Source organism: Tupaia chinensis, unplaced genomic scaffold (assembly GCF_000334495.1).
Source record: "Tupaia chinensis unplaced genomic scaffold, TupChi_1.0 Scaffold149383_1, whole genome shotgun sequence".
Taxonomy (NCBI): domain Eukaryota; kingdom Metazoa; phylum Chordata; class Mammalia; order Scandentia; family Tupaiidae; genus Tupaia; species Tupaia belangeri.
The window spans coordinates 2,804,171-2,814,100 of NW_006209227.1; the positions used below are offsets into that span (position 1 = coordinate 2,804,171).

Sequence of the window (9,930 nt, forward strand, 5' to 3'; positions counted from 1 at the left end):
GAGACAAAAAGAACAAAATTCTCCCCATACACTGGGACCAATGGCCACGCTGCAATCCCTTTTCCTCCATTCTCCTCTCAGAATTTAAGACACTGGATCTGGGACTTGAACCTCATTCAACTATGTGGGAGTCCAGCAACATAGCTGTTATGCCATCTGCTGGTTCCAGATGTTTTTTTAGAGAGATATTTGCTATAGGGCATGTGTGCTCACCAGAGAGACAGAGAGAGAAAGTAAGAAATCACCCCTTGCCCCAGGGGGATGGCCATGCCACCATCATTTCTCCTCCATTCTCCTCTTGGGGTTTTGGTCATTCACACACATGCACTTAGTGTGAGTTTCAAGCCTCCAAGTCCAGGACTTGAACCATGGTTGGCCGTGTGGAAGTCCAACACCTTAACCCCTATGCCACCTACTAGTCTCCAGGAACGTTTTTATTTACCGCCATGGACACAGTCATGATAGAATTTTGTATTCAACCTGGCTAAGTGTGATGACACCAAAGTTAGTCAGAAAGTAAACCTTTTTATTGTAATGTACCGATACTTCCTGGTGAGGGTAACTGAGACTTACCAAGAAAACATAAAACCTTAGGGAGAAAGCACACCATGGTAACACACACTAAGCAGAGCCGTCTTCATGGTGGAGTAGTTCACTGCTGTGTGTAGAAAACTGGCTCCCACGTGACCAACTGCAGTTGGAATCCTGGCCCCAGCAGCTTGAGGAATATACCAGGCACGTATGATTGTGTGCCTAGAATCTGAACAGGACAGGGAAATTGAGGGAAAAGGATCGTGGCACGGTCCTGTCCCACTTGGGGGTACTCTCTCTCTCCCTCTCTTTGGTGAGCACACATGACCTCTGGCAAGTGAGACACACACACACACACACACCAAGCAGACGTACCCAATCAAACATGAATGCTGAAGCAAGAAGACGGAAACTTCTAACAATGTACAGGGTGACCCTCCCTAATCCAGGAGTCTGAAATTCAAGACGTTCCAATATCCAAAACATTCTGAGCACCAACATCATGCCGTGAGTGGGAAGTTCTACACCTGCCTCCGTGCGACGGGCCACAGTGAAAACACTGCAATACAGAAATCCCGTGGGAAATTCTCTTCGGGCTCAGCTACCGTGGGCAGCAGGATCGAGTGCTCTGTAAGACTGGAAGCCGCACGGCCAGCCTTGGGTCAGATCTTCAGGGTGGCCTGAGAGCACGCCAGGCGTGTGCAGGTGTGGGTGCCTAAGGGGCGGGAGGGCTGGGGAAGGAGACTGCAGAGCGATAGAACCCCGTCAAGAGTGTCTCTCTCTCTCTGTCTCTCCCACATGCTCCGTCATTGTAGAAAATGCTCTCTATCATTGAAAACAAATGACTGTCAGGTCACATGCGTAAGGTGTCAGTGCAACGTAAGTAAACGAAGGTCCTATGTCTAAGCTAGCTCGTTAAATGCATGCAGTGTCGCCAAATCTGAAAACAGTCGAAATCCAGAACACTTATGGTCCCAAGCATTTTGGATAAGGGGTGGTCAACCTGAATAGCATCTCATGAGCAAACTTTGGACCCAGAATGTTCTCGCCTTTATGTTTATGACCAGTTTTGCCTTCCCAGCGCTCTGACAGCTGACACTGCCTGAGGAGAAAGGCGCTGTTGGGGACAGGTAATGGCAGCCAGCGCGAAGGCCCGAACGTCCGCAGCAAACAACGTCATCTTCAAGAAGGTCTCCCGGGACAAATCGGTAAGCAGCACAGAGGTCAGTGGCTTTACGGGAAGTCGTGTGAAAGATAAGCGTAGGCAGGGTCAAGGTCAGACACCCGTGAGGTCCAGCGGAGCCCTGCGCCCGTTGTTGGTCTCTGAGATGGACGGTTGACGAGGTAGCAATGAACGTGAGAACGTCTCGTTAATCTTCCCAAGACCTCAGTCTTGCCACTCTTGATTTCTCCTCCTCGCACAGTCTCCGCATCCTAATCCCTACGGTACTTCCTTTCTTAGCCTCGAACTCAAGACTTGCCGCTTCAAACACCGTTTGGACTCACTTGACCCTCTGTCTGTGTTGTCACCCACCCTCAGTAGAGCTCAGAAGCCAGATCGACGTGACGCCCTTTCTGTGCACCCAGTCCACTGCCCTGCCCTCACTCCTCAGCCGGGCCTTCAGGGCCCAGTTAGGGAGCACGCCCCAGTGCCCCCTTCCCACCACTCTGCAGGAGCACGTTAGACCGTCTAGATGTGCCCGTGAGCTTCCTGGTGTGGAAGAGCTGATCCATTCGATGGCTTTTCAGGGGCTGACCGTCTAGCCTGCACTGTCCAGTACAAGTCACGGACAGGCCTCCCCCTCACCTGCAGTTTTGCTTTAGGGTTTCAGGTACCCCCATCAACTGCAGTCTGACATATGAGCACAGTAAGACATTTGAGAGGGGCTGTTCAGTGGCGCAGCAGTAAAAAAAATGTTCTGTGAGGCCGACACATAGGAATGCTCTGCGTTCGTGTCCCAAGACAGCCCTTTTACACAGAGCACATGCATACTCTCGATCCAGGGCTGCTGAGGATGGGGGTGGGGCATGGCATCAGGACCCTGTGAACGGTGCTGTCTCTCTCTCTCTCTCTCTGTTTTATAGTCATAAGATAAATAAATAAATAAATAAATAAATAAAATCTACTTTGAGAGAAATATGTTAGGGGAAAATAGTCTATACACGGTCCCGTACTCTGCAGTTGTCCGTATCTGAATGCACTGGAGGTCTTGGACTATATCTCTCACGAGTAAGGGAGGATTACTGTGTGTAATTTAAAATTTTTAACAGAAAAAAAAAGAAGAAAAAAACGAGTGGAATTCATTTTAGTATGTATTTTATTCCAATATATCCCCCCCAAAAAGCTGTCATTTCAACATGCAAGCAATATAAAAATTGTCAATGAAATATTTTACGTCTTTTTCAAAGTCCCTGAAATCCAGCTGTATCTTATACTCGTAGCACGTGTCAGTTCAGAGCGGCCATATCTGCAGTGTCCCGTAGCCATCTATAATGTGCGGCCACCGTATCGGGCAGGTGGACCGGGTCGTGCTCCTCGCTCATTCCCGAAGCCTCTGCCTGCCCCGAGGAAACTCCGCAGCCCCTGTCTGCCACCCCAGAGAGCAGGCGGTGCACGCGTGCCTCCCCGCACTTCTCTCCGAGGAACCCCTCATCTGCATCAGTGCCTCCCCGCACTTCTCCTCTCCGAGGAGCCCCTCATCTGCATCAGGTTCTCTGGCTCTTCAGGCTAGCATCCCCCAAACGCTTCTCCAGCCCACTTTACCTTGCCTCCTGGCAGAAGGGGAGGAGCCACGTGAGCTGGCTCCCATGCCATTTGCTTCCTCGTTTGCCCTCCACCTCGAGACGGACATCGAACTAAGCTTGCGGTCTTTGCTATGTAGGTAGTCACGGGGAGAAAGAGAGAACTCGTCCACGCGTGTCTCCAAGCTGGGGCCATTTCATGCACTGCTCTGGGGTGCTCTGGCCATCCCAGGGCTCTGCACCATTTCTCCGATTCTCTCAACGCCACCCTTTTCTGTGATTTCTTGTCTTTGGGCTGGTGGCAAGAGGGCTATCCCAGTGCCAGGCAACTCACCCCCCATTGGCCAACATCCAGAAGAAGAAAGAGGCAGTGGCTCCTCGGGGCTCCTTTGAGGCGTAAGAAATCTTTCTCAGAAGGCCTCCGACAGACCACACTCATATCTCATTGGTCTAAACTGGGTCACATGCTCTCCCTGAACCTTGAGGCATCTCAGCCAAAGGAAGTGGAGGAGATTAGATAATTGGATTAGTCCAATCCAGAATGACCCACTTCCACCCTCTCTACCTAGCTGGCCTCCTCTCAGCACACCACCTCATGGAGGATGGTGGGTCCCGAGGACCTTGAATACAACTGGCAACATTTTTCCAGGAGTGAGGGGTGCGAGGCTGTTGGTTGATGCCTAGCTGGCTGGCTGTGGTCTCCCATCATTGTACCACTTTTCCACCTGCCCCTGTCCTTTCCCTTTCCTTCCAGTTGCAGCAGACAGGGTGCTTTTGCTCCTACCGGAGGTTCACCACTCTTTTTTTTTTTAATTTTATTTATTTATTTTAATTTGACCAAAGAGGGACAGAGCGAGAGAGAAGCCAGAGACAGAAAGTGAGAAAGCAAGTCAGCAGGTCCAGGATTTGAACCGTGGCTGGCCACATGGGAGTCCAGCACTCTCAACCACCACGCCATGGGCCAGCCCCCTGACGTTCACTACTGTTAACACCCTGGGTCTCATAGTCTGCCACCTGCTCAGGGCCTCAGCCATCAGTCCCTCTTGCCTAGGCTGTATCTGCAGCCTTTCTCTCTGTCAGAACTTTGCCTGAGCATAAAATCAAGTTCAAACCCAAGCATCTAGAAAACAACACCCAGCTGGGGGGCCAGCAGACATAGAGGTTATGTCGCTAGACTCCCATGTAGTCAACTATGGTTTGAGTCCCGGACCCGGTGGCTTAAAACTCACACCAGGCATGTGTGTGCGCATGTCCAAGATCCTGAGAGGATAATGGAGGAGAAGTGGTTGCTGTGTGGCCATCCCCTTTGGAAGAGGTGATTCTTGTTTTCTATCTCTCTGTTTCTTTCTGTCTCTCTGGCAAGTGTACATGCCTTATAGCAAAAACCTTTACCACACAAAAAAAAAAAAAATAGAAAGAAAAAGAAAACACCCCCAGCTGCCCGTGACCCCATCCAGCCCCCCAGCAGTGCTCCGCCCCAACCCTGCCTACCTTCTTCCTTCTCGTCTGCAGTTCAGCCTCTTCTTCCAAACACATTCAAGCCATCTGGCTTCCCCTTGCCCATCCATCCTCTACCTGCTGCTAACGAGATCCAAGCCTGTGTTCTCCATAAACGGGGTTAATTCGCATCTCACAGACTTGTGATGAGGATTAGATGCAGTTGTGTGGTCGAAGTGCTTAGCTGGGAGCCAGGGAATGACGCGTTCTCTCTCCTGGTCGCTGCTCTCAATGCTCCGTGACTGTAGGTCTTCAGCTGCATCCCGCCTGACATGCTTCAATGTCTTCCTGGATTCGTTAAGGTCGGGCTCTGTGAGACTGCTTCTGGCATCCACTGATGTCCCGTTTGGTGGCCATTCATCTGCAGAGGAAACTGTGGGCAATTCTGGAATCTTCTCTTGGCTCTGCAAATAGATGGTAGAAGTCTCATTTGCACACATGTAACTTTCCATTATTATTAGTTTACCTGGTTGATATTGGACCAGGGTTTAATGGGGAAAGGAGGAAAGAACAGAAAGCCCCTGACCACCCAAAGAGGTAGGAAGAATTCCTGGGAGCAGTTTTAGGAGACTAAGGACAGAGCATACCCTGCCTGAAATCCATTATCTCTGGCCCCAACTGAGCAGGGAAGGGCAGACAGGCTACAGTGGCAGATCTGCAGATGTGTGTGTGTGTGTGTGTGTGTGTGTGTGTGTGTTCAGAATCCTGAAGAGCTGGACGATGGGACAGAGCAGACCCCAGTATGATGAGACCCTGTGGAAGGTGTTTCTCTCTCTTTCTATTACATATGTGCACACATGAAAGGCGATCAATACAATTCTATGTTTTTTCCTGTCCTAAGACACAAAGTCAGCAAAATATCATGAAAATTATAAAAATATTTCAGTTCTCTATAAATCAGTGGCAGATCTGCAGATGTGTGTGTGTGTGTGTGTGTGTGTGTGTGTGTGTGTGTGTGGGCAAGTGAGGGGGACAAGTGTGTGTATGTGTGTGGGGGGTGAGGGTCTTCTTTTCAGGCCGAATGGGAAGATTTGGTTGTTGTTGGGCTTTGCTGTGAAGGTCCGAGTTCAGTGTTGTTCGGTCTCTTAGAACCCACACCTGTTCTTTCTGCAGGTGACCATCTACCTGGGGAAGAGAGACTACATAGACTATGTCCACAAAGTAGAGTCTGTGGGTAAGTCGAGGTGGAGTAACACTTAGTGCTGGCTTTCCTTTAAATCATCAGACAACTGCTAGTTTAGCATTTTAACACACTGGCCATACTGAAAAGCTAACGAGAGAATCGCAGATTCAAACATCAGTGAGGTGCCACCAGCTGATGGGAGACCATTAGCGATGGTGGGAACATAAGGGCCTCCTTTATAGACTGCATGAAGACCCTCAGAACGCAAAAGTGAAAGAAGCAAAATCCAGTGGGAAAAAGAACCAGAAATGAAGAGATTTCATTGAGGATATATGAATGACAAAGTAACACTTGAAAAAGCATTCAGCATTACCACCAGGGAGATGTAAATTAAAAACATGGTGAGATGTCATTAGACACCTGTGCAAATGGCTAAATGAACAGGTAGTGACAATGCCAAGTGCCTATGTGAACACGGGCACCATCTGGCCCATGTCACAGATGGGCGCGAGGTGGTATAGCCACTCGGGACCACAGTTAGGCTGGATTCTGTTGGTGTTTTAGGTTTTTGCCGTAGGGTGCTTGCACTCACCAGTGAGACAGAGAGATGGGAGATACCCATGCTACAATCCTTTCTCTTCCATCTCCTCTGGGGATTTTGGGCAGGCACACACACACCCGGTGTGATTTTCAAGCCGCTGGGTCTGGGACTCGAACTGCAGTCCAGTGCCTTAACCACCACGCCACCTGCTGGCCCTTGGGCATTTTCTTTAAAATCAGTATGTACACCTCCTGTCTAACCCAGCAATTACATTCCTGAGCATTTATCCTAAAGAAGCGAAAACTCACGTCCACACCAAACCCTGTGTGTGATCATTCATGACCGCTTTGTTTGTAACAGATCCAACCTGGAAAGAGTCAGGATGTCCCTCAGGAGGTGAATCCGGCTGAATGGTGACTCCCTGTCCATACCAGAGTATGACACAGCAATGAAAAAGCACAAACTGCTGATACACTTCACTCACGGAGCTCAGGGCTGGGTGGGAAAGCCAATCAAAAGGCTATATTCTGCAGGATTCCATGGATGGAACGTTCTCAGATGACAAAATTATCCAGAGAACAGATTCGCAGTTGCCAGGGGCTGAAGGCAGTGGGGAGGGGCGGTGGGAGAGCGTTATGATGACAGAGCCCGTGGGATCCAGATGCAGTGGTAGTCGCGCAGTCTCCACGTGCATAAGACAGACACACCACGCCCACACTAGCTCCCTGGCTCTGACACCGTGCTGCAGTTACTCAGGGTAGAACATGGGGAGAGACCGGAGGAAGGATACAGCGGACCTCTTCGCAATGTTCTCTTTTACAACTTCCAGGGAATATGATTGTTTCAAAGAATCTGTAATTATCTGAATTATTTCAAAGTTAAGAAGGGTAGAATAAATTGGCAACTTCGGGCGCTGAGGATGAAAATGTCCCTTGACAAAACCCTTCCTGGAAGTTCATTGTGCAGAGTGGATCAAACCCCAAATCCAGTTCTATAACTTGGTGTTTTTTAGTTATGGGGAAGTAGAAAGATGAACGTTTAAGGACGTTCCGCACACTATTATTGGGTCTTCAGAAAAGTCACGATGCACTTGTATATAGAAAAATGCGTCATGACTTTTTTGATGACCTAGTAGTTATAACGGGGAAAATTGGAAACAACCTAAACAACCATTAAATAAGTATGCTGTATCCATTCAATGGAACAGTATAGAGCTATCAGAATGAATACAGGGGCCAGCAGATGGCATGGTGGTAAAGGTGCTGGACTCCCACATGGAGGGCTGCATTTTGAGCCCCAGACCCTGCGAATGGAAAATCCCACTGCACAGATGCGTGAGTGTGTCCAAAATCCCGAGAGAAGGGACTGTGGCATGGCCAACCCTCATGGGGGATGATTTCTCACTTTCCCTCTCTGTCTTTCTCTGTCTCTCTCCATCTCTCTCTGGCGAGCACATGTACCCTATGGCAAAAACCTAAAAAGAAAATGAAGGATTAGTACATATTTTATATATATAAGAGGACTTCAAAACACTTATGAAAAAACAGAATTTAAACACATTGGTTTGGGCGCAAACATTTCTGAAATCCATGCATTTTTTTTAATAATATGCATTCTCCATGGGCAGTTTGAAGACTCCACGTGTGTTTGTGTCTGGGTGTGTGTACATATTTGCACGTGAATCAATATTTGCAATGTACAGTTGAGAAGGAAAGCAGTTACCTGAACAGTGAGGACAAGAGGGTCTTTTGTTAGTAAGAGCATCCCTGTCAATGAGTTGGATACACGTCTGGGGAAAGAATTCGCACCATTATCTTGACAAGCAGTGTCTTTGAGGGGGGCTCTGGATCAATTTGTTTCTCTGTGTAACTTCCTTTTCTAACTCCCCATGGTGAACGTGAATTCCAGGTGTAGTCAAAACATGCACGTCGTTCTGAAAGAAAGCATCTGGTTTCTCTGTCCCCACCCTTACGTCCTCTCCTGCTTTGGTTTAGATGGTGTCATAGTGATCGACCCTGAGCTCGTGAAGGGGAAGAAAGGTGAGGCTGCGGCCTGGCGCGTCCCCTGCTGGGTGCTCTGCCCTCTGGGCTGGCTGGGGCGGCAAGTCTGCGTGGAGGGGGGTGTGCCAGGCTGCTGGCCGCTCACCTGCATGTGCCCTCATGCCCTCTGGCCCATGTCCCCTTGCACAGTCCCCACCACACGGGTTCTGGTCCCACCAGAGCTCTCTGGACTCAGCTAAGTCCCTGTCTGGGGTGCAGAGAAGTGCACTGCTGGCTGAACCCAGGTCTGGGGGTGCTTCCGACCTTGCCCTACCCCTGCATCATGTAGTTCCCTGCCAGGCACAAACTCAGGAGGCTCCTTGGGGGTTTTAACTGGAAAACGGGAAATGGAACTTGCCGGGAGGCAGGGGGACCGAACCTAGCGTAGTTTCCAACCCCGGATGTGCCTGCCGGATCGTGTCACATGTGGGGCCTCAGCGTTCAGGGCATGGCAAAACGGGCCACATGTCACCTCCCTCTCGGTCATCTCCACCTTCCTCCTGGGTGCCCTGCTGCTCTCTGGCACCAGGGGAAGTCCGGCTTGAGCCCTGACAGCCCATGCCCTGGGCCAGAGGAGCCAGGAAAGCATGGCCTCACTAGGCCGGCATATCCCTAGGCGTCCTCGGCACCTCCTTCCTCAATAGAGGTACAGAGGTCAGTGGTCCTTCTGACTCCCAGTGAGGGGCAGTCACCCTCCTGGCCGAGACGACGAGACCCTTACCTGACAGCCACGAGTCCTTGGAGGCACTGCTTCCGATAGGTTTTATACTCTAAAAACCCGCCTTCTCATCTTCCAGGTGTGCAGTGGACTTCCACGCGATGCTTTTGGTCCACTGGGTGCATAACTTGAGTTTGTCTAATCAGAACTTTCAGAAGTGATTTGGGGATTACATACTGCATCCCAGGGCAATGTGGAAAAGAAAGCTCAAGACATCTTGGCTTTGAGTTCATCTCCCGTTGTGACCCGTGAGCTGTCTGGCTCCTCTCGGCCTCACAGCTGGCTCCAGCAACATCAACCCCAGACCTGTCCCCTTGGCACCATCCAGACATCCTGCCCCCAGATCCCGAGTGACCTAACACTGTCCCAGGCCTCCCGAGGTCACAGGGCTTACGGGTGAAGAAGAGGGAGGACACGGGGGTCAGGCAGGCAGGTACCAGGTCCCTCTCCACAGGTTCTGGCATGCTGGCAAAGGGAGGTGTTGGAAGGAGGTGCTTCCCGATGGGGACCTACCCCTAGAGTTCACACAAGTTAACACATCCTCCCCTGGGAAGGATGCTGGTTCTTCAAAAACGTGTACACCAGCAGGGTGATACGGTTCCCTCAAAACCCATTCCCTCCGATGCTAATAGCTGGAGCCCTGAGGCCTATGGCCTGGCCTGTGGTCCCACTGCCCACTCTGTACAGTGGTGGTGGCCACCAGACCAATGCACGGAGGCCAACCCTGGCTGCACACTCT

The 9,930-nt window shown here is 50.3% G+C and overlaps 1 protein-coding gene across 1 annotated transcript in view; it reads left to right on the forward strand.

Moving 5' to 3' along the window:
• Nucleotides 1-1,317: 1,317 nt before the first annotated feature.
• SAG (S-antigen visual arrestin) overlaps nucleotides 1,318-9,930 on the forward strand; it is a 37,843-nt gene continuing 29,230 nt past the window's right edge. Inside the window, exons 1-3 of the mRNA XM_027769355.1 lie at nucleotides 1,318-1,739; nucleotides 5,884-5,944; nucleotides 8,429-8,472. Of these exons, the coding sequence (XP_027625156.1) occupies nucleotides 1,665-1,739; nucleotides 5,884-5,944; nucleotides 8,429-8,472 (180 nt within the window). The 5' untranslated portion in view covers nucleotides 1,318-1,664. The remainder of the gene's footprint in view (nucleotides 1,740-5,883; nucleotides 5,945-8,428; nucleotides 8,473-9,930) is intronic.